The sequence below is a fragment of the Rhipicephalus microplus genome, chromosome X (assembly GCF_043290135.1).
Source record: "Rhipicephalus microplus isolate Deutch F79 chromosome X, USDA_Rmic, whole genome shotgun sequence".
Classification (NCBI taxonomy): Eukaryota; Metazoa; Arthropoda; class Arachnida; order Ixodida; family Ixodidae; genus Rhipicephalus; species Rhipicephalus microplus.
Window position 1 is genome coordinate 495,308,299 of NC_134710.1, and position 24,414 is coordinate 495,332,712.

The 24,414-nt window shown below is 47.0% G+C and overlaps 3 protein-coding genes across 3 annotated transcripts in view; 1 reads left to right on the plus strand and 2 right to left on the minus strand.

The window, feature by feature from the left end:
* LOC142776733 (whirlin-like) overlaps nt 1–24,414 on the plus strand; it is a 145,196-nt gene that overhangs the window by 36,979 nt on the left and 83,803 nt on the right. The window lies entirely within an intron of this gene.
* Nucleotides 6,916–10,309, minus strand: LOC142776732 (uncharacterized). Its single transcript, XM_075880963.1, has one exon. The coding sequence runs from the start codon at nt 10,141–10,143 to the stop codon at nt 7,018–7,020; it is 3,126 nt and encodes a 1,041-aa protein (XP_075737078.1). The 5' UTR covers nt 10,144–10,309; the 3' UTR covers nt 6,916–7,017.
* Nucleotides 10,337–12,642, minus strand: LOC142777091 (uncharacterized). The gene is made up of 2 exons (XM_075881388.1): nt 12,474–12,642; nt 10,337–12,344 (listed from the first exon to the last, which is right to left on the minus strand). Exons 1-2 carry the CDS (start codon nt 12,640–12,642, stop codon nt 10,687–10,689), a joined length of 1,827 nt encoding a protein of 608 aa, XP_075737503.1. The 3' UTR covers nt 10,337–10,686.

The following is a 24,414-nucleotide window of genomic DNA, read 5'->3' on the forward strand; positions in this document are numbered from 1 at the left end:
GAATTCAGCGCTCCTCCGGAACGCTCCAAAACAATGGCATATACGACAACTGCAAGCCAGACTGAACAGACCGCGACTCCGCCAGCTCAATGGCTACCAGCCTCTCGAACACCAAAGCCCTTCCGTGGGGAGCCCTACGAAGACTTTGAAGACTGGCTTGACCAATACGATCGAGTCGCCGTCGTCAACGAGTGGGACGAGCGCCGGAAACTGCAGTATGTCTATATCTACCTGGAAGATTCGGTGCGTATTTGGTTCGAGAACCACGAGGCCGCCCTGACAACCTGGCCGGTGTTTTGCACTCAGCTGCGGAACACGTATGGTAGCGCCGACCGGAAAGAACAAGCCGAACGTCTCCTCAATTCTCGGAATCAAAGACCCAATGAAAGCGTGGACATGTTCGTTGAGGAGATGTCTTGTCTGTTCCGTCGAGCGGATTCTGCAATGACGGATGACAAAAAGTTATGCATTCTGATGCGGGGTGTCAAGGAGCAGCTGTTCTGCAGGACTTGTATGAAACCCACCAGCTACCGTGGCGGAATTCCTCTGTGAAGCGACGACAATGGAGTGAATGCTAGGACAGCGGTCTTCACAGTATGAGCGGTCTGACAACCTTGCATGTCTTTCAGCACCCTTGGTAACACCCGATGTCACGAGCGTGAGAGACCTTGCTGAGCTAGTCCATAGCATTGTACGCGACGAGCTGCAAAAGCTTCACGCAGTGCCTTCACAGCCTCAAGTGGCTGCTCTGACAGACGTCGTCCGTGAAGAGGTGCTGCAGCTGGTACGACCATTAGCGCCACCTTCAACCGAAGCTCCTCTGCTAACGTATGCGGAAGCTGTACACACTCCTGCACCGGCAGCCAGCTATTTTCCCCGACCGACTAGCCTGCAGACGCCACAGCACTTCTCGGGCCTGCCGCACTACGAAAACCAACGACCGACCTGCCTGCAGATTCCGCAGTACTTCTAGGGCCCACCACGCTATGAGAATACACGACCTAATTTGCGGAAATCTAGCGTGTGGCGCGTTTCCGACAATCGGCCACTATGCTACCACTGTGGTGAGCCAGGTCACTTGTACCGGGAGTGCTCGTACAGACAAATGGGCCTACCTGGATTTCGGCCAGACGCTCGTCGGCCCAGGGACAGCGAACGACCCCGCGTCATCGCAGATTACTCGGCAAGTCTACCGTCTCCGAATCTTCAGCGACGCCAATCACGCTGTCCGTCTCCTCGACGCTCTACGTTCGCGAATCAATACTCCACTTTCACCGATGTTGTTGCGGGACGATCCGCTAGGTCCCCAAGTCCACGCCGTGGAAACTAGAATCAGCGACCTCTGGGGGTGGGACCGCTGTTAAGCTATCGTCAAAACAGCCTCCTCCGACCCATCCGCCGACCTTTGACGATTTCTTTCAGCCGACACCTCACATCGCGATAAACCCGTTTCTGCTGACATTGCCGTTCGTGTCAACAACCATCCAGTGACTGCTCTGGTCGACACCGGCGCTGACTACTCAGTTATCAGCGCTGAACTTGTGGCTGAACTCAGGAAAGTCACGACTCCTTAGGGGCATGGACCGAACCTTCGGACAGCCGGTGGTCATCTCTTGACACCAATCGGGAGATGCACCGCAAGGCTGCAAATCTGTGAGTCGACGTTCATTGCTCCTTTTGTTGTGCTTCCCGAATGCTCCCGGAAAGTTATCCTTGGCATGGATTTCCTTCGTGAGCACAGCGCTGTTATAAATCTTCGAGACTGCCTCGTAATGATTGCTGACGACTATGACCCGAAGCCTAGAGATACCAATCCGCAGAAGACGGCACTTCGCATTGTCGACGACACCGTCACACTTCCGCCACGCACCAGTATGTCCGTTACTGTACAGGGCGACATAGACCATGACAGTAGTGGTATCGCTGAAGCGAATCTTTCGGTGCTCTTGTCTCAGCAAATCTGCGTTGCCCGCGGCATAATTCAATTTAAACGTGGAATGACTGAGTTGTTGGTCACCAATTTTAGTGGAGCATACCAACATTTGGCCAAGCGAACAACTATCGCTCATTCCGAATTCATTGACGATGAAGCGTGTACGGCGATAGCCCCAATTTCTGCAGCCGTTGAAAGTGACACCATGGTAACCGATACAGTCGATGTCAATCCGAAGCTGTCATGTGCGTAGAAAGAGCAAATCCGCTGTATCATCCCCATGTTTAGTGACTGTTTCGCGTCTACATCCAAGATAGAACAAACTCCAACCGTAAAGCACCGCATTGTCACTGACCATTCTGAGCGACCCATACGTCAGCACGCCTACCGAGTATCACAAAAGGAACAAGAGGCTATACGTTCTCAAGTGAAGCAGATGCTCAAAGATGGCGTAATCCAACCCTCAAACAGTTCATGGTCGTCCCCCGTCGTACTAGTAAAAAAGAAGGACGGCACTCTCCGATTTTGCGTCGATTACCGCAAACTCAACAAAGTCACAAAGAAAGACGTTTATCCGCTTCCGCGCATCCACAACTCACTAGACCACCTCCGACGCGCCCGATACTTTTCCTCTATGAATTTACGCAGTGGCTACTGGCGGATCGAAGTTGATGAACGGGACCGAGAGAAAACATCATTCATAACGCCTGATGGTCTGTACAAATTCAAGGTGCTGCCCTTCGGTCTGTGTTCTGCCCCTGCGACATTCCAGAGGATGATGGATACAGTGCTCTCTGGTCTCAAGTGGGAAGCATGCCTTGTTTACTTAGACGACGTCGTTGTCTTCTCCCGAACGTTTGAGCAGAATTTGCAGCGACTTAGATCTGTGTTTGCTGCAATTCGCACGGCAGGCCTATCACTGAAACCAGAAAAATGTCATTTTGGTTACAAAAAATTAAAGTTCCTCGGTCACCTTGTTAGCCCTGATGGTATTCGGCCGGACCCAGACAAAACATTGGCTGTTGCAGATTTCCCACCACCTACCAACAAACGTGATGTGCGTTAATTTTTAGGCCTCTGCGCATACTACAGACGCTTTTTGCAAAATTTTGCAAACATCGCCGAACCCTTCACTCGTCTGACAAAAGATGACGTTCTCTTCGTGTGGTGCCTTGAGCAAACACGCGCTTTCTCCGAGCTCCAGCAGCGTCTCCAGTCTGAGCCCTTACTCGGACACTACGACGAATATGCCGACACTGAACTACACAAAGACGCCAGTAACATCGGCCTTGGTCCAGTCCTCGTCCAGTGGCAAGGCGGCGTCGAACGCCCTATTGCTTATGCGAGTCGGATTTTATCATCTGCGGAGGCGAATTACACAACAACTGAAAAGGAGTGCCTAGCTGTTGTCTGGGCAATAGGTAAATTCAGTCCGTACCTGTATGGTCGCCCGTTCAGAGTTGTTACCGATCATCATGCACTCTGCTGGTTGGAGAACCCTAAAGACCATTCCGGACGTCTGGCGAGGTGGAGCTTACACCTTCAGGAGTTCGATTTGACAGTCGTGTACAAGTCTGGCCGGAAGCATACTGATGCGGACTGCCTTTCCCGAGCTCCTATTAAGACAGCGTCAGGTGAACACGATCTCGACGGCCGTGTTCTCTGCGCCGTTAGTGTATCCGAGTTGGCTGAACAGCAGAAGAACGATTCCGAGCTTCGCCAATTCATCGAATATCTCGAAGGCCGTACGCCGCAACCACCACCAGCATTCGCCCGCTCGTCATCACCGTTCTGCGTCCGCAAAAATATCCTCTATAAAAGAAACTTCGACCCTTACGCGACTGAGTACCTGCTCGTTGTCCCGCCAGCGTTACGAGCTGATGTCCTGTCCGCCTGTCACGATGAGCCTTCCTCAGGCCACTTGGGATTCACACGTACCTTGGCCCGGATTCGCTAACACTACTACTGGCCTAAGCTCAGTCGAGACGTGAAGCATTACGTCAAGACGCGTCACGAGTGCCAGCGCCGTAAAGTACCACATCAGCACCCAGCCGGCTTTTTGAAGCCCGTCGCTCTTCCGACACAACCGTTCCAACAAATTGGTATGGATCTACTCGGACCTTTTCGCAAGTCTTGTGACGGCAACCGCTGGATTGTAGTCGCTACTGATTACATGACGCGCTACTGCGAAACGAAGGCATTACAACGTGGCAACGCCATTGAGACTGCCCACTTTTTTATGAAAAACATCCTCCTCCGACATGGAGCATCTGCAGTTGTCATAACTGATCGTGGCACACCTTTTACCGCCCGGGTGATACAAGACGTCATGCAGCTTAGCGGCACAGTACATCGAAAAACTACTGCATACCACCCTCAAAGCAACGGCCTTACAGAGTGACTAAACAAGACGATCGCCGACATGCTATTCATGTACGTTGACCAAGACCACAAAAACTGGGATGACATCCTCCATTACGTCACGTTCGCTTACAACACCGCTGTGCAAGAAACAACTGGATTCACACCATTCCGGTTTCTTCACGGCAGTGAGGTCACTACAATGCTGGATGCTATGCTTCTACCAGACAGACACCAGATTAGTGTCCAGACGAACGAATTTATCAGACTGGCAGACGCGGCTCGTATTCTTGCAGTCGAACGAATCCATAAGCAACAATGCATCGACTCGCTTCGGTACAATGCTCGTTGTCGCGATGTCTCTTACCAACCCGGAGAACGAGTATGGTTGTAGACTCCCATTCGACAACGGGGCTGGTCGGAAAAGTTGTTACGCCGCTATTTTGGTCCCTATAGAGTTCTCCGTCGTCTCAGTGAAGTGAACTACGAGATTCTTGACGAGGACATGGCTCGTCAATCCCACCGTTCACAACAGCCACACGTCGTCCATGTTTCGAGGATGGAACCATTTTACCAACGCTGAGTATTCGTCACACTCCCTTGAGTAGACTTACAGTGATTGTGAACAACCCCTTGTGTACTGCTTATCGTACGTGTTTTCTTTTCATCTGGTAATTATGTTATGACATCGGGACGATGTCCTTTGGGAAGGGGGGTAAGGCCACTAGTACAAGTTCTTAAAGTATTATTTCCACAGATGCTGGCATGCTTGTATGTGCCGCTGTTCAGAAGAGGACAAAGATGCGCGTGCAGAGAAAAACAATAGAGTTTATATCAAATCTTACAGTCATATTTTAGTGATCTTGAGGTATGGCTTGGCGGGCTGTCTTTTTCACTTAATGTTAGCAAATGTGCTCTGCTTGTATTCCCTCAATCCGTTCCCGTATTTCTTTCACTGCATTATCGAAATGATCCGATCCCACAAGTAACAGCGTTAAAATATCTTGGTATTGTTTACGCGGACAATTTAAATTGGCAGCAACAAATAGAATCAAACACCCGTAAAGCAGAAAGCGCCGTAGGATTGCTCCGCCGGTTTTGCAATAAGAATTCAGGGATGCGCAGGGATACGTTACTTATGTTATACAAACTTTACGTACGCCCAATTCTGGAGTTTGGCTGCGTTCTGTTTTCTGGAAGTGCTGAGTACAAATTAAGACCTCTTATATTGCTAGAAAGGCAAGCTCTGCGGCTGTGTCTCGGGCTACCTAGATGTGTCGCGAATAACGTGCTTTATTTGAAAGCTAGAATCATTCCACTTGATGCTAGATTTCGACAGCTTACTGTGCAAACATTTTTAAAACTTTGCGATGCGCCCCTCTTCTGTTCACAGACAGTTTTCATCAAACATACAGTTTCTTTCTTTCAGCGCCTGTGGTTTCGTTATCAAAGACCCCAAGTCATTTTTCGTCCAGTCTCTGTTATCAAATCTTCACGTTTCTCTCCGGCATTTAACTCCCTAAACCCAATGCTCGGTGCCAGTTGACTAAATGTTTGATGATATTTTTCCGAAAAATGCCAAGTTACTTCCAAAGCATGTTCTGGAGGGCCTCCTTCAAGACCATCTCAGTCATTTTCTTAAATACGTAGTAATTTCGACGGACGCAACGCAAAATCTTCAGACGGCTGGAGTAGGTATTTTTTCTCATCAGCTTAATTGGTCTTTTGCGCTCCGATTGCCTGACTTCACACCAATTTATCTCGCTGAATTCCTGGCTATTACACTGGCTCTTCGAAAACTAAATTATCAGCAATCAAAAGCTATTATTATTTCGGATGCTTTGTCTGTATGTACACATCTAACGTCCGCAAAGACGTCTCCTCTTCTCAGGATATTTTGGTCACTCGTACCGCATAGCCTATCAGAAGTTCGGTTTATTTGGGTCCCCGGGCATGCTGGAATTGAACTAAATGAAATTGCTGATTCGCTCGCTTCGGCAACTTTAAATTACCCGGTGGTGCTAGTAGCTCCACAACGCCTGTGAATCTTAAAAATCAACGAAACGTCGCTTCTACAATCTGAAGAATTTCGGCACTTGCAATTCACATGGAACACCGCAAAATGCCTTTCCCGTCAATGTGAGGTGACCCTCACAAGCTTTCGCTGTAGAGTTCCTCTGTTAAATTTTCATCTCAACAAATCAGGATTTTCATTAACTAACCTATGTGTAGTTTGCAATGAACCGGAAACAATAGGTCACTTTCTTCTCACATGCCGCCGCTTCGCCTCACTCCGCCGAAAAATTCTTGAAAGACCGATTGGTATGCTCGGATTGCCAGTCAATACATCCACCCTATAAACGTTTGGAGCTAGTCAGTTGGGTGTGGGCCGCAGTGCTATTCTGTCAGCGCTACATAAATTCATTCAGGCAACCGGAAGGATACGCTGCCAGTGGTACTGCCAGATATATCCAATTCTATCTCCCCCTTCCTCATTCTTGTTAATTTGTTTTATATATTCTGGTTTAACGCATTCTTCTGCAATTTTTCACGTTTTTTTAAAGAAACATTATAATTGTTTCTATCTAATTTCTCTTTATTTTTTTAGCAAGCGTTGTGAGTGAGTGAGTGAAACAACTTTATTGACGATCCGGCATAAAGGGGGAAGGGGTAGGGGGATTAAAGCGAGACACTAGCGTGCTCGGACGTCCCGGAGCAGCAACCTATTCGCGTAAAACCCGTGGGGGCGCCGCTTTCGGCCGCTGGCGTTCCAGGATGCTAAGCACGTGCTGGACCACGTCTCTTTGATTGCCTGGCTCTCGGCTGATAATTTTGCTGCTTATGGCAGTTGACATTACTTCGTGGTTACCCGGCGGTGGTGCACAGTTCCAAAGGAGGTGTCTCTGGGTGGCTCGCGCCTTCTTGCAGTGTTGGCATACATCAGTGGTGTAAACCTCCGGGCAAACGTGCTTTGCCCAGACGGGAGTCCATATTGCTTGTACTTGCAGCTGCCGTAGTGTGGCTGCTTCTCTGCGTTGTAGGTCTCGGTGAGGCGGTGGGTAGAGGCGTCTGCTCGTTCTGTACCATTGCAGAACGTCGGCGTAGGTTGTGATGAAATACTCTCCGTCTTCGGCATCGGGTCGTTGCGGCTCCGAGGAATGCGTTGACAGAGACCCGCGGCTAGTTAGCGCGTGTGCCTCCGTATCTGCCTCCTCGTTGCGGTTCGGGCCCACGTCCAGCTCCCCGGCATGCGCAGGGAACCACTTGACGGTAATGTTGGTTTCCGGTCTTGCTATAGTTGAACATACTCTTGCAGTGGTTCCATGGACGTTGTTTGTAGCAAAGTTGGCTATTGCCGTCTTCGAGTCGCTGAGGACCGTGCGGCAATCCGGGATCGCTAGTGCCAGTGCGATTGCAAACTCTTCGGCTTGCGTGGGCGACTTGCATCGTATGCTTCCCGACATTGTGAGTACTCCAGTGTCTGCTGCGATGACTGCTGCTGCGTACGTGTTTGGCCGGTGGGGATACTTCGCCACGTCCACGTAGTACGCGCGCGGATTGTTGGCGTGACCTTTTGTGAGGGCCTTGGCTCTCGCCGTTCTTCTTTCTTGGTGCTCTTGTGGATGCATGTGTTTCGGTAAGGGTGGAACCTTCAGTCCTTGGAGAACGTCTCGGGGTAGCTGCTTTGCTACCTCCGGAGTCATCGCTGGCGCGTTGATTCCGATGCGCTGTAGTATCGTTCTTCCCGTCCTGGTCTGGGACAGGCGGTGATACTGCGCCGTTCGCTGGGCTTCGGCGATTTCTTCCAGCGTGTTGTGAACGCCCAACGCGAGCATGCGTTTTGTGTTGGTGTGGGGGTATAAGCCCAGGGCCGTCTTGTACGCCTTTCTGATCATCGCGTCAATCTTGATCTTCTCCGCCGCTTTCCAATTGTGGAACGACGCTACGTAAGAGATGTGGCTGACTGCAAACGACTGGGTGAGTCGTAGTAGACTGTCTTCTCGCATGCCCTGGTACCGCGTGGCCACCTTCTTGAGTAGGCGGGTGGCCAGCGAGAGCTTTGCGTGGAGCTTCTGTACCGTCACGTTGTTGCGGTTCAAGTCCTGGAGGTGCCGCCCCAAAACTCTGAGTGTCTGCACGTGCGGTATCGGCGTTCCGTCTTGGGTTACAACGTTGATGTTCTGCGTTGTCGGGCGTCGCGCACTTCGCGGTGAGATCACTAGCAGTTGCGACTTGATTGGTGAACATTTGAGTCCGGTGGGTCGTAGGTATTCTTCTACGGCGGCGACGGCTTCTTGGAGGGCTGCCTCGATCTGGCTGTCGCTTCCTCCCGTTGACCACAGCGTGATGTCGTCCGCGTAGATCGTGTACTTGATGTTTCTAACGCGTTCCAATCTTCTTGCAACGCCTATCATGACAAGGTTGAACAACAGAGGGGAGATCACCGAGCCCTGTGGTGTCCCCGTGCTCCCCAGCTGCTTGAGCGGTAGTTGTAGTTCTCCTGCCACAAGCCGCGTGGTGCGGTTGGTCAGGAAATCTTTGATGTAAGCGAACGTCCTCTCCTCCATGTTGAAGTGGGACACCTGCCGAAGGACGGCCGAGTGGTTTACGTTGTCGAATGCTCCCTGGACATCCAGTCCGAGCACCGCTCTGTTATCCAACGTGGGAAAGTGTCTGTCCACGATTTCGTTCTTGAGCAACAGCATGGCGTCCTGGGTACACAGTTTGGCCCGGAACCCCAGCATTGTATGTGGATATATGTTGGATTCTTCCAAATAACGTTGCCATCTGTTGAGTAGGACGTGTTCAAGCACCTTGCCCACGCACGACGTTAGAGAGATGGGTCTCAGGTTGTCTATGCTGGGTGGTTTGCCCGGTTTGGGGATCAGGACCGTTTTCGCGGTCTTCCATTGTTGCGGTAGCTTGCCCGTCCGCCAGCACTGGTTGTAGTACTTGGTGAGGGCTTCGATTGCCGTGTCGTTCAAGTTCTTCAATGCCTTGTTGGTGACGTGGTCTGGTCCGGATGCTGATTTACAGTTGATTGTTTGTAGAACCGCTCGCACTTCCCATTCTTCGATGTCGGCATCTAGTTTCTCGTTGGTTGCCCCTTCGTAGCTGGGGAGTGGGTGCGTTGGCGTTACGGGGAGATACTTGGCGACCAGGCGTCGTTGCACCTCAGCCTCTTCCATTTCTTTGACGGCTTTGTGAATTGTCTTGTTCAGCATGTAATGCTGAGCTCCCTTGGTTGTCTGATCGTTGAGCAAGTGGCGTAGCAGGCGCCACGTCTTGCCTTTGTGTAGTTGACCGTCCGCTTCTTGACACACCGCGTGCCACTGCTGTCTGCAGAGGACTGCACTGTGATTCTCGATGTCTCTGTTGAGTTGTGCTATACGTGTGCGTAGCTTTCTGTTGCGGCGTTGACGTTTCCAGCGCCGTATCAGCGAGTTGCGGGCTTCCATGAGGTGCGCTAGTCTGCTGTCCAGCATCGTAGCCTCCGGCTCCGCTTCTGCCGTCTGAGTGGCATCTTTGGTCGTGGCGTTCAACATGTTGGTCCATGCTTCTATGTTTTCAATGGTTTCCGTAACGTTGTCTTCTAATTTCTTTCTGTACTCGTGCCAGTCGATGATTTGCTGCTGCTGTGCTCTTTGCGTGTTCTCTGCGATGGGTATTGTAATTTCGAGTATGCAGTGGTCACTTCCCAACGTTTCCCCGGTGTTCCGCCACGTGACTCCACGCAGTGCTGAGGCCGTGCTTATGAAAGCGAGGTCCGGGTTTGTGTCTCGCTGCGACGACGTTCCGTTTCTCGTAGGTGCGTTGGGGTCGTTTAGCAAGTGGTAACCTGCGTCCATTGTTTCGTCGTAGAGACTGTGGCCCTTCGCCGTCGTGTATGGATACCCCCATGCACAGTAGGGTTACATTGGAGCCCGCGAGCTGTTGCGCTTTGTGCACAAGGGTGCGGAATTTTTGCTGGAAGTGCTTCGGATTGCTGTGCACGTTGATTATAAAAGTGCTTTCACGGCGCTTGCGCTTCCTGGTGACGATTTCAACCGTGCTGTGCTCGATGGCGCCGTTGGGTAGCAGCTCGTGATCTATTGAAGTTAGATTCTTCTTTACCAAGGTGCAGACCCCCTGCCCTGCGCCTTTCCCAACTGTTCGTGCGCTGGGGGGCTTCGCAAAGGATCTGTACCCCGGTAACGTCGGTGGGGTTTCACTGTGCGTCTCTTGTAGTATTATAACGTCGGGTCTCTTGGTGCTTTGTTTTATGTACTGTTGTAACGATGCTTTTCTCCCCTATATGCCGTTGGGATTCCATTGCCGTATGAGGAGATGATGCTGTTGTGTCTGTGCTCTGTTTCTGTGGTTAGCGGTGCCTGTTGCCGTTGTCCCGTCCATTATTGCGGTTGGGTGAAGGCCTGTTGGGGAATTAGTCCTGACGCCGTCAGCGCGTGTATTAGTGCATCCAACTTAGTCTGTATTCCTTGTATGGTAGACTGCATGCCACGTACGGGTGTCACCAATGTGTCGAGGCGTGCGTTGATAGCATCGAGGCGATCGTTAGTAGCTTTGATGCTTTGGCTCAGGGTTTCGTAGTTGGCTTTCATGGTCTGTTCTAGTCGATCTTGACGTTCTTCTAGGCTGTCCAGCCTAGCGTTGACTCTTCGTTCACGTGCGTATTCGAGCGCTCGCTTCTTGGGTGCCGGTTCGCTTGTCCTAGCAACGTCGATCGTTTCGGGTTCTGCGCTGTTAGCTTCCGTAGTAACTGGGACTTGTACCTCCATGGCTGAGTTTGTGTTGTTTTCCTTTGGCGTTGGGGGTCTTGGTTGACTCTGCGGTGGCGACAGTGGCGGTGGCGGAGTCACCTGTTGTTGCTGTTGCTGCTGCTGTGCGTTGATGAGTTGGTTCAACTTAGCGTTCATCTCTTGCATTTGAGCTCTCTGTTCAGCGATGCATCGCTTGAGCTGCTCATTTTCATTGCGTAGTGACTGGATGGTGTTGTCCTTTGCTTCAGCTACGTGGTTGAGCGGATTGCGGTTCGCCGCTTGCGGGTTGACTGCCTGGGCCCCATTTATCACATTGCCCGGTCGCTGCTGGTTGCGGTTGTAATTCATGTTTTCGCTGCGCTTGCCGTCGGTGCTTCTGCCGCGGCTTGCCGATTGTCTCCTGCTTTTGTCCCGCTTCCTCGAGCGGCTGCGTCCTCTCTTTGATAGATGCGCTTCGTTCTGTTGTTGCGGTGGCAGCTGTGGGAAGTCTTGCGACGAAAGCGCTGACGCCGCGTTTCTGCGCTCCCATCTGCGCTGAGTAACTACGAAGGGCACCTTGTACTTGTTCGTACAGCCTTCCGTGCCCGTGGCGTGGGCTCCGTTACACAGTTTGCAACGTGGCTTGCACCGCGCCGCGTGGTCTGCCGTCGGGTTAGGCGCGCCACACGCAAAGAAGATCTTGGTTTCCGGCGTGGGGCATACATCGGCTCGATGGCCGATTTTGCCGCATGTCTTGCATACGTTGTGGTGTTGTCTGTATAATCCACACTTTACTATAATGGAGCCATACTTTATGTAGTTGGGAACCTTTGTTCCTGCGAACAAAATGACGATCGAGGTAGTGTTTCCAATCCTGTGTGCTTCGAGGGCCTGCGGGTTTGCTTGGTTAACGATATTCTCGTGCAGATCTTCGGCAGTGTTCTCTACTGCGATGCCACGGATTACTCCTTTCACTGTGCCGTGAGGCGCGGTGCAGTAGGCATGCGTTTCGTAGCTACGGCCCCCAATGTACAGAGAGCGTACGCTTGCGTAGTAACGTGCTCGTTCTTCATTGGGCGTGCTGATCACGATGATGTTCTGCGTGGGATTATTACAGATCGTATCTGCTTTCGCTGTGGTCTTGGGAACGTTGGCTGCCGTTATGACTGCGGACATTACAATGTCAGCTTCCAGTTTTGCTAGGAATAGCCCTCCTCTCGGTCGTATTACAATCTCCTGCTCTTCCCGCGGCAAATTCAGCGGCATGCGGGACGCTTTAGTAATTCTCGCTACCATGCGTTTTGCTTGAGCTTCACTAAATTACGGAGTTGGCTTGTTGCTTTGGGTGACTTCGTTAAGCTGGGGCTTATTAAGTCGTTGGCTTACTTGTTTTCCGGAGATTTTCCATCCCGCGATGTCGCTTGGGTGTAAGTCGTTGCCGCGCACCGCGACTGCGGTGCGGCCGGTGCTGCGTAGCACCTCTTGGTCGTTGATCGGGTCGGTGGTCGTAGTGTCGTTGCCGCCAGCACAAACGTTCATGTGTTCCGTAGCAAGGGCCGCGAAACAGTTGTGGGAAACGGCGTTGAGCTGCGATGAGGCCGAGGCCATCTTCGGCGATGAGGAGTCGAGCGTTGAGCCGGGCCGGGTGGCCGACGCAGTTGCGCGTCCCCGCCGTACTCGCGCTAAGCCTAGGCGTGGTCCGCTAGGCCCAGCGTCGCACAAGTGAAGAAAACGTCAAAAATTGACGAAAAGTCCGGTTGGCCGGACCAAAAATAGCATCAATCGAGTCCAGGGATGTTCACGGACACAGTAGTGATGATATACAATCGATTGGAAGCAGTTAAGGCGGCACAATTAGCGAAAACTGCGGAGCTCATTCGGAGCACGTCTGCTCAGCTCGGCGACTGGAGCGCCACCCCCAGCAAGCGTTGTAAAAATGATCTATTATGAGGTACAGTTTGGCCGATCCCCCATGTGGGTATGAGCCAAGATCTCCTAGGAGACAAGACAAGACAAGAAATACTGCCGTTGTTCGAATCATATTGACGTCCTTGTGTGCCATTATCTACAGGTTACAGTTACGTTGTTATAACGTGACAATATATATATATATATATATATATATATATATATATATATATATATATATATATATATATATATATATATATATATATATATATATATATATATATATATATATATATATATATATATATATATATATATATATATATACGTAGAATATAAAGAGCCTGCCTTCGGTTGCCGTAGAATTAAGGAAAAATAAGTATACGCCTCTAAAAACGGTTTATTGGTGACATTTCAATCGGAGACCTATCTTCATCAGACAAAACTTAGTGGGATTTTACGCGTTTTTATGCCATCGTACAGCCGAGAGCGAGAGAGAGAGAGAGAGAGAAAGAAAAATATACATATACTAGTGACCCAACTACCCATAATGCGCTGATAAGCAGCCGAACGGCCATGTGTGCATACTACGCATAGCACGAGCATTAAAAAAAGAAAAAAAGAAAAACAGAAAAAAACGCACCTTGGCCAGTGGCAATACCACCCATTATACACTTATAAGTAGTCAAACGACCACGTTTGCGCACCTTTAATGGCAGGTGCGTTTTGTGAACAAAATTAAAAAATTGAAAAAACGAGTGGTAAACAACATACAATCATGGCAAGTTTTTTGCTCCAGGTGGCTAAATTATGCAAATTTTAGTCATAAAAATTTGGCTCCTCAAGTTCACCTCTCATCAGCTTTCCCCGTAGCTTGTAAAGAATACCAAAATACATTCCTTGCGATCATTGTCGCTGTCACATTCCACCTCTTCTCCCCCTCCATAGTTGTTCTTGAAGCCTGGTGAAGAGGGCTACCTCAGAAGGGTGTGAAAAATTAAAAAAAAGCAAAAAAGAAAAAAGGGAAAAAACAAGCAGAGTGACAGCAAACAATGGCTACGCGTGTCCACGCTCCACACGTGCAGAATAGGCACATGCCAGGTAGCTATGATCTCCGGTCTGTGGCTCAAGAATATTAAACATATACTGGAGGTTGTTTTTCAAGTTTTTACCTCGGGGCTTGGATGTGTTATTTTACTTCGTTTAGTGGTCCACCTTTCTCGGCATGCGCGTGCCCATGCTGCCCGCCCGAACACGTGCTTCGGGCGAAATCAGAAGAGAAGAAAAACGATAAAAAAGGAAACTAAAAAAGAGAGAAAAAGAAGAAGAAAAGGAAAAGAAGTAGAAAAAAGAAAACTAAAACGTTTGGTCAGGATAAATATTATCCTGAATCTTCCAGAGCGCGAATTGAAGAAAGTATGCCTGGAGTGTTATTTAGACCAGCTTTAAATGTATTAAATTCATAAATCATGTATGACTCGCGCTGTTCACGTTTCTTGTGCTAGAGAAACCACTTTGTAAGAGTGTGACCTTTATGGAATCAAATGGGTGGTTTCCGCAGTTACTATGCCGAGACAGAGGCAGATCCGGAAGTGAATGAACATGTGAACGGTGGTTATTGAAGCGGATGCGAAAGCCTGTGTCAGACTGTCCTATGTATTGAATACCGCATCTTACGAGAAGGTATATTATATTGGAGCTGTGACAGGTAATGTTTGAAATAATGAAGTACTTGAAATCAGATTGTGTGCTTTCAGCAACGTTGGTTACCTGTATGTGTTGGCACACTTTGCAGCGGGCTTTGCCACATGGTTGACATCCAGTTATAGAAGGTTTATCGGTTTTTGACCGCACAAGATAATCTTTATTGTTTTGGGGGCGTCTATATACCACTCGTGGAGGGGAAGGCAAAACTTTTGATAGCCGATCACTCTGTTGTAAGATGTTAAAGTGTTTCTTTAAAATTTTCTTTACTTTAGGGGGGTTGCTACAAAATGTTAAAACTAAGTTCTTTCGTCCCTCTTCTTTCAATTCTTTCTGCTGCTGAAGTAGCTGCTGGCGATCAAGGTTTGCCGCTTTTTGTTTCAAAAGAGGACAAAGGCCTCTCCCATGTTCCCCCAGTTAACCCGGTCCTGTGCTTGCTGCTGTCAATTTATACCGGCAAGCTTCTTGATCTCATCTGCCCACCTAACCTTCTGTCTCCCCCTAACCCGCTTCCCTTCTCTGGGAATCCTGTTAGTTACTCTTAATGACCAGCGGTTATCCTGTCTACGCGCTACAGGCCCGGCCCATGTCCATTTCCTCTTCTTTAATTCAACTATGATATCCTTAACCCCAGTTTGTCCCCTAATCCACTCTGCTCTCTTCTTGTCTGTTAAGGTTACACCTACCATTTTCCTTTCTATTGCTCTCTGCGTCTTCCTAAATTGAATCTGAACCCTCTTTCTAAGTCTCCAGGTTTCTGCTTCGTAGCTAAGTACCGGCAAGATACAGCTGTTATATACCTTCCTCTGGAGAAATAGTGGCAATCTACCTGTCATAATTTGAGAGTGCTTGCTGATTGTGCTCCACTCCATTCTTATTCTTCTAGTTACGTCAATCTCGTGGTTCGGCTCTGCGGTTATTACCTGCCCTAAGCAAACATAACCTTTTACAACTTCAAGTGCACTATTACCTATCTCGAAGCGTTGCTCCTTTCCGAGGTTGTTGTACATTACTTTCGTTTTCTGCAGATTAATTTTAAGACCCACCTTTCTGCTCTCCTTGTCTAACTCCGTAATCATGAGTTCCAATTCGTCCCCTGAGTTACTCAGCAATGCAATGTCATCGGCGAAGCGCAGGTTACTAAGGTATTCTCCATTAACTCTTATCCCTAACTGTTCCCATTCTAGGCTTCTGAAAACCTCCTGTAAGCACGCGGTAAATAGCATTGGGGAGATTGTGTCCCCCTGCCTTACACACTTCTTAATTGGTAATCTGTTGCTTTCTTTATGAAGCACTATAGTAGCAGTTGATCCCCTGTAGATTTCTTTCAGAATGTTTATAAATACTTCCTCTACGCCCTGATTCCGCAGTGTGTGCATGACGGCTGATATTTCTACTGAATCAAACGCCTTCTCGTAATCTATGAAGGCTATGTATAGTGGTTGGTTATACTCTGAGCATTTCTATATTACCTGATTGATAGTATGAATGTGGTCAATTGTTGAGTAGCCTGTTCGAAATCCTGCTTGTTCCTTTGGTTGAATGAATTCTAATGTTTTCTTTACTCTATTAGCAATTACCTTTGTAAATAGCTTGTATACTACAGAGGGCAAGCTGATCGGCCTGTAATTCTTCAAGTCCTTGTCATCTCGTTTCTTATGTATTAAGATGATGTTAGCGTTCTTCCAAGACTCTGGTACTCTTCCCGTCAGGAGACACCTCATAAACAGGGTGGCTAGTTTTTCTAACACAATCTGTCCTCTATCTTTCAGCAGATCTGATGTTACCTGATCCTCACCAGCAGCTTTGCCTCTTTGCATGTCCTCCAAAACTTTTCTGACTTCTTCTATCATTACTGGTGGGATGTCATCTGGGTTACTGCTAGTTCTTATAGTATTAAGGTCGTGGTTGTCTTGGCTACTGTACAGATCTCTGTAAAACTCCTCCGCTATTATAACTATCCTATCCATATTGGTAGTTATTTTGCCTTCTTTGTCCCTTGGTGCATACATCCGACTTTTGCCTATCCCAAATTTCCTCTTCACTGCTTTGACGCTTCCTCCGTTTTTCAGAGCGTGTTCCATTCTCTCCATGTTATACCTTCTTACATCGCATACCTTACGTCAATTAATCAACTTCGAAAGCTCTGCCAGTTCTATTTTGTCTGTTGTACTTGACACTTTCATGATTTGACGCTTCTTAATTAGGTTCTTTGTCTCCTGGGAAAGCTTGCCAGTGTCCTGCCTAACTACCCTGCCTCCAACTTCCACTGCACACTCCGTAATGATACTCGTCAGATTATCATTCATTGTATCTACGCTAAGGTTGGTTCTCTCACTTAGAGCCGAGTACCTGTTCTGCAGCGACACTCTGAATTCTTGTACTTTCCCTCTCAGTGCTAGCTCATTGATTGGCTTCTGGCGTATCAGTTTCTGTCGTTCCTTGAACTGTCGTTCTGTCGTCGTCGAACTGTCTAACTGTCGTTCTGTCGTTCCTTGAACCTGAACTTGGCAACGTTTAACGCTAGAACCTTATCTAGTGAGGGAAGTCTAGCTGCACTATTCGAGGAGCTAGAGGGTGTTAAATGGAATTTAATAGGGCTCAGTGAGGTTAGGAGGACAGATGAGGCCTATACGGTGCTACAGAATGGGCACGTCCTATGCGATCGGGGCTTGACAGACAGAAGAGAACTGGGAGTGGGGTTCTTAATTCACAGAAACATAGCTGACAACATAAAGGAATACTATAGCATTAATGAAAGGGTGGTAGGTATCGTAATTAAACTGAATAAAAGATACAAGATGAAGGTAGTACAGGCTTACGCACCTTCATCCAGCCATGATGACGCTTCTGATGAAAGCTTCAATGAAGACGTGGAATTGGCAATGAGTAAGGTAAAAACACAGTATACTATAGTGATGGGCGACTTTAATGCAAAGGTAGGGAAGAAGCAGGCTGGAGACCAGGCAGTAGGAGATTATGGCATCGGCACTAGAAACGCCAGAGGAGAGCTACTAGTGGAATTCGCAGAACGCTATAATATACAGATTTTGAGTACCTTCTACCTAAAACAAGAAAACCGCAAGTGGACATAGAGGAGCCCTAATGGCGATAATAAGAACGAAATAGACTTTATAATGATTGCACACACAGGAATCGTGCAGGATGTGGAAGTGGTTGGCAAGGTACGATGCAGTGACCATAGAATGGTATGGTCTTGAATTCGGTCTCGAAATAAATAACACTCCAGGCATACTTTCTTCAATTCGCGCTCTGGAAGATTCAGGATAGTATTTATCCTGACCGAACGTTTTAGCTTTCTTTTTTTTCTACTTCTTTTTCTTTCTTCTTCTTCTTCTCTCTTTTTCGGTTTCTTTAATTAGCATTTTTCTTTTCTTCTGATTTCGCCCGGAACACGTGTTTGGGCCTGCGGCATGGGCACGCGCATTTCGAGGAAGGTGGACCACTAAACGAAGTAAAATGACACATCCAAGCCCCGAGGTAAAAACTTGAAAAACCACCTCCAGTATATGTTTATTATTCTTGAGCCACAGACCGGAGATCGTATTTACCTGGCATGTGCCTATCCTGCACGCGCGGAGCTTTGACACGCGTAGCTCTTGTTTGCTAATCTTCTCTACTTTTTTCCCTTTTTTTCTTTTTTTTTTCTTTTTTTAATTTTTTACATCCTTCTGACGTAGACCTCCTCACCAGGCTTCAAGAGCAACTATGAAGGGGGAGAACAGGTGGAATGCGACAGCGACAAAGATCGCAAGGAATGTATTTAGGAATTCTTTACAAGCTACGGGGAAAGCTGATGAGAGGTGAACCTGAGGAGTCAAACTTTTTATCACTGGAATTTGCCTAATTTAGCCACCTGGACCGAAAAACTTGCCATGATTGTATGTTGTTTACCACTCGTTTTTTATTATTTTTTATTTTTTTACAAAATGCACCTGCCAATAATAGCACGCAAACGTGGTCGTTTGACTACTTATCATTGTATAATGGGTGGTATTGCCACTGGCGCAGGTGCGTTCTTTTTCTTTTTCTTTTTTTTCTTTTTTTAATGCACGTGCTTTGCGTAGTATGCACACGTGGCCATTCGGCTGCTTATTTATTTATTTATACAATACTGCAGACCAATTCAATGGTCCAAGCAGGACGGGCAGAAAAAAGAATGTTCACGCACATACAATGCATTGCAATGTAACAAAAACAATGAAGCAACAAAACGCAGAATTCACTTGGAACTACAAAATAAACAAGCCACGGTGAAACCGACTTTTAGCACAAACATAGCAGTGTTTCCAATCCAAATAAAACTAGAAAATCACGCACAACTTCAAGAAACATTGCTAAAAACCCGAACGTCAGTAATTAAAAGTTTCTAAAATGATCGTGTAGGGCTGTCATAAAATTTTCACTAAATATTCTTTCTGGCAATTTATTCCAGTAATCTACCTTGCGTGGAAAATATGAAAACTTAAAGGTATTTGTTCGGGCAAAGAATGGGGATCAACTGTGGCTATGTGTGTGTCGTGTTTTTCTCGTGGTGAACGGACTAATGAATGGAGTGGGTGATAATCCAGTCTTACACTTAATTAGGGATTCCATAAAAGATAAGCGGGCAATTTGGCGTCTAATTAGTAGTGGTTGGATTTTATTCAGTGCCATGATACCTGACGGAGAATCACTTCTTTTATATTTATTATAAATAAAACGAACAGCCCTCCTCTGAACCTTCTCCAATTCGTTTATGTTTTTGTTCGTGTGCGGATCCCAAACAACCGCTGCATACTTCAGTTTAGGCCTAATTATGGAATTATACGCTAAAAGCTTAACGTTACTAGGTGTACCTCGAAGTTTATGCCGTAAAAGACCAAGTTTTTTTTAGCGCTGAAGAAGTTACCTGCTGAACGTGGTCGTTCCAATCTAATCTGGAGTTCAATATGATACCTAGGTATTTAAGCTTACTAACCTCCTCGATTAAGGTGTTTTTAATTTTGTACCGGATAGTTATGGGGTTTCGTTTCCTGGTTATACGTAAAAGAACTGTTTTTGTAGTGCTAATTTTTATGCCCCATTTGTCGCACCAAGAAGATATGTCACATAAAGCCCTATCTAGCCGATGTTGATCAGAAGCAGACTGCACTTCAGTATAAATCATGATATCATCCGCGAAAATTCCAATATTCACAGTATCACCAACCACAGACACTAAATCATTAACATACAACAAAAAAAGCAGGGGCCCCAGCACACTTCCCTGGGGCACACCTGATGTCACTGTTAGAGAAGAGGAACAAGTACCATCGATGTCTACAAATTGCGTTCGATCTTTCAAATACGAATTAACCCAATTTACAAGTGTAGAAGGAATTCCTGCTTGTTTAAGTTTTAAAAGAAGGCTACCGTGAGGAAGCCTTCGTGAGGAAGCCTTCTTATCAGTGCATGATGGGTAGTTGGGCCACTGGTATATGTATATTTTTCTTTCTCTCTCTCTCTCTCTCTCTGGGCTGGAGGATGGCATAAAAACGCGTCGTCGAAGCCTACTAAATTTTGTCTGATGAAGATCGGTCTCCGATTGAAACGTTACCAATAAACAGTTTTTCAGAGGCGTATACTTAGTTTTCGTATATATATATATATATATATATATGCAGCTAAGACAAGCACTCTAACAACAAAATCCACAAACAAGGCGCCACTCTTACCAGCGCAGAAAAGTCCCGATTTGACAAGTATTGAAATCAGGAAGACCTCACATGCCGTCAAAGTGTATCTGAAACAAAAGCCACTTACCCAAGTCAGTTATTCGGCCATGAGCCGCTGGGCAGTGGTTGCAGTATTCGTAACGAATGGCGATTGCTGTTGAGTCGTCCGGTGAACAAAAAACGACGTAACGCCGACAATCACGAGAAGTTTCGTTGAAGCTGCCACGCAGCACACCCCACATGTCATTGCTGCTCAGCGGCATCACCGGTTTCACGCAACGCACACAATCCCAAGAAAGCGAATTGGAATCAAAGTTTGCAAGCGCCGCCAGAAAATGGCTTGCCTCACGCGTGCTGCCCGGGCCATTCGGTGCTGCACGCTGCATGCTATGCACGCGGTGCATATGCGTTGCGCCTGTCGTGGCGGCGCCTTCCCGCGGTGTAGACTTCATGGCGCCGAACGCAGCCGACCGCCAAGTGGAGGAGAACCCGCGCTTGCGGCTGCGGTATACTTTCATCATGTTTTTATCCTTTCTTTCTTATTTGGCGAGGTACATGGTGAGGCGGTGTACACATAAGTTACAGCGTTGTTCATAGGTTACCACGGACAAGCTACACTGTGCTTTTCGCGCTGGTAACGTATGCATTGCTCGAAATGCGGATTTTGAAACTTTTAGGCCCCGAAAATAACAAAAACTTGAAAATAAACTCCTTTGTAACCTTTATTTCATAAGTTAGTCACGCCCAAAAGTTGCATTATAGGTAACCGTATTTAGAGTGTACGCATGTACGTATTGTAATGGAACAGAAAGTGGCAGAAAGGGGGTGGTATTGGGGCATTCATTCATAAAAGTACAGACTTGCAAGGGGTTTAGCAAGAGTGCAGGGAACACTTATGGCTAAAATAGAAAGTGGCTGCGCAGACGACGCTCCTGTGTTTTGTATACATGTGGACAGAAGCAAAAGCCAGAGAGGAAAACATAAAAAAAATAGTGCAGTGCATAGAAAAGGACAATCGCGAACTAGGAGAAGAGTGCGAGTTAATTATTTGAGGAGTTATGAATGCGCACATTGAAAATATAGATAGATATACTGACCCAAGAGGCAGAATGCTAATGAATATATGTGAAATGCATGGTTTATTCATTTGCAACAGCACCAAGAAATGCGAAGGGCAGATAACATGGAAGGTGGCAAGGGTGCAGTCGACGATAGATTGTGCAATGATATCACATAGAGGATGGATGATCGGCTAAGGGTGATAAACTTAGATGTATATGCGTCCAGGAACTTAGAATGTGATCACAAACGCATCAAGGTGAGTTTCGGAAGAGAAATGAAAATAGAAAGGAGGCATTATGAGCAACCACACGGTAACAATGATTCAGAAAGGCGAATGGAAACAGCAACTAAAGAGATTGAGAAAATGATCGTCAAGGACACTAAAACACAGTAGACGTACACAAATCTAACTCGACTGTTTGAGTTTGAGCTTGCTGAGGTACGGGTGCAATCAACCGAAAAAAATAAACACAAACCCAAGAACCGGTGTGATAAGGAAGTTAAGCGAGCCATAGTAAGATGTCTAGAAGCCTCCAGGGAACATAGATATGCTAAACAGAGGGGAGAACTGGAGGATGATGTCAAAACAATATGGGATAACTTCTTGAGTTGCAGAGGAGAAGCACCCAATCGGATCAGTAAAAAGATTATAAGGAAGGGGGCCCAGTGGATGGCGGAAGTAAACAGAAAGAATAGAAAGGCTGGTAAATGTTTTGGAACCGTCTCAATTATCTGAGTAAGAAGACAAGCATGGAACAGAGGTTTATAACTACAGTTGAAGGGGTCAGACTAGAAGGGAATCAGGCAATGGGATATATAAAAATAATGTTCGTAGGGAAATTTGAACACCACGAAAGCACTGCATGCACCGTACCAGATGAGGATGGACCAATTAGTTTAATGGCTCCACTGTGACAATGACAGTAGGAAGGTGCATAAAAAGGGTTTCTATTAGCACATCAACAGGCGCTGACGACATCCTAATTATGCTAATGAAGAAACTAAGACCAAACTCTAAGAAAACATTAAGAAAGGCCGCGAGCAAAGCAATAATGGATAGTGATGCCCCCAGTGGGTAGAAACTAAGCAGGATGATCATCTATAAAAGAAAGGAGGACAAAGCCGATATAAACAACTACCATCCTAGAGCAGTGACATCAGTAGTTAACGGGCTGGTGATGCAGACACTAAAGACTACAGACTAGGGTGGGGAATGAGGGGTTGCACGGAGAACTAAAAAATGGGTTCCGCAAACGACGGAGGTTGGAGGAGAATCTGTTTCCATTGATGCAGTGTATAAAAAGAGCGAAAAAAAGAACACAAGCTCCTGTGGCTGTCATTTCTAAATATCAAGGGAGCTTACAATAGCGTGATTCAAGAAGACTTGTGGGGAATACTGGATAGTCTAAATGTGTAAGATTGAATGACTAATCTTCTAATAAATAGTTGTATAACAACAAGCTAGTTATAAAATGGGAAGAACCGGTACCTGAACCTATAGAGATGCAACGCGAGCTTTGACAGGGATGTACCTTGTCACCTTTGTTATTTATGCTTTATCTTAAGGGACTAGAAGCCACATTAGAGGGGAGTCGACTCGGCTTTAGCCTCTCTGTTGCCTAGCAAGAAAAACACATTGTACAGTCATTACCAGCATTGATGTATGCAGATGATTTAATATATATAGCCAACAAGAAAGATCTGCAGAGATTGATAGATGTAATCAGGGAGATAACTAAAATTAGAAGTTCAGCTTCGCCGCGGTGGTCTAGTGGCTAAGGCACTCGGCTGCTGACCCGCAGGGCGCGGGTTCGAATCCCGGCTGCGGCGGCTGCATTTCCGATGGAGGCGGAAATGTTGTAGGCCCGTGTGCTCAGATTTGGGTGCACGTTAAAGAACCCCAGGTGGTCTAAATTTCCAGAGCCCTCCACTACGGCGTCTCTCATAATCATATAGTGGTTTTGGGACGTTAAACCCCACATATCAATCAAAATTAGAAGTTCAGCTGGGAACGATCGGCAATCATGATTTTTATTGGTAAGAAAAGAACTGAGCGTAAGGGACAGGAAGTCGCGCTAGAAAAAAAGGATAAATACAAATGTTTCGGTGTAGGGACAAATAACAGGGCTTAGTAACTAAGGGGGCACGAAAGATACGTAATGACTAAGGGTAACAGGAATGCAGTGGTGATGAAAAACAGGGTACTGTGGAAATACTACAAGTATGAGCTTGTTAACGGAATATGGAAATGGGTCATGGTTCATAGTCTGAAGTTCGGCGATGTGGTCTTGTGCATGAAATCAGAGGTTCAAGCAAGACTGGAAATTAAACAACGTGTCAAATAGTACACTTTCTTTGGTAGCACGCGGAAATGCCCCCAATTAGGGGGTACAGGGTGACATGGAATGGGCATAGTTTAAGTGCAGGAAAGCTAGCAGCAAGATAAAATTTGAGGAGTGAATGAAGAAGAAGGCGACAAGATTGTTGGCTAGGAAAGCCATCCGCTACTTGTACATGAAGAATGTTTATACCAAATGGAAGAAGCAAACTCGAAAATTGTCAAGCAAGTATTTAGACAACAGCAGAATGCCGAGACATAAGGAAACATCGGTTAAGAAGAAGATGAAGGAAACAGAGAGGGACTTGTTGAAGATAGTAATGCTTACTAAACCATCACTAAAGACCTACCGAACTTTCAAGGAGGAAATTACACGACAAAAGATCTACGATTATTTTCGGTGTAGGTCTCTGCTGTTCGAGGCCAGAACGGCAGTATTGTGAACCAGAACACACCGAGCCAAATATGAATGCATATACACGGCATATAGAGCGTGTGGAGAGAAGGAGGAAATGGCTGAACATTTGATAAGGTTCTACAAAGGGCTTCACCCGATACTCCAAGGTAATGGCACGGAATTTTTCAAAGCGTTGGGGTTTAGACCCAGTGAAGTCAAAATAGACTTTAAATTGGTAGAAATAACAAGGA

Bases quoted from the DNA above. Each gene is read 5' to 3' on its own strand.
- LOC142776732 (XM_075880963.1), bottom strand. From the start codon at position 10,143: ATGGACGCAGGTTACCACTTGCTAAACGACCCCAACGCACCTACGAGA.
- LOC142777091 (XM_075881388.1), bottom strand. From the start codon at position 12,642: ATGGCCTCGGCCTCATCGCAGCTCAACGCCGTTTCCCACAACTGTTTC. The intron at 12,345-12,473 runs GCAACGACTTAC...AATTTAGTGAAG, and splicing joins CACCGCAGTCGCGGTGCGCG to CTCAAGCAAAACGCATGGTA.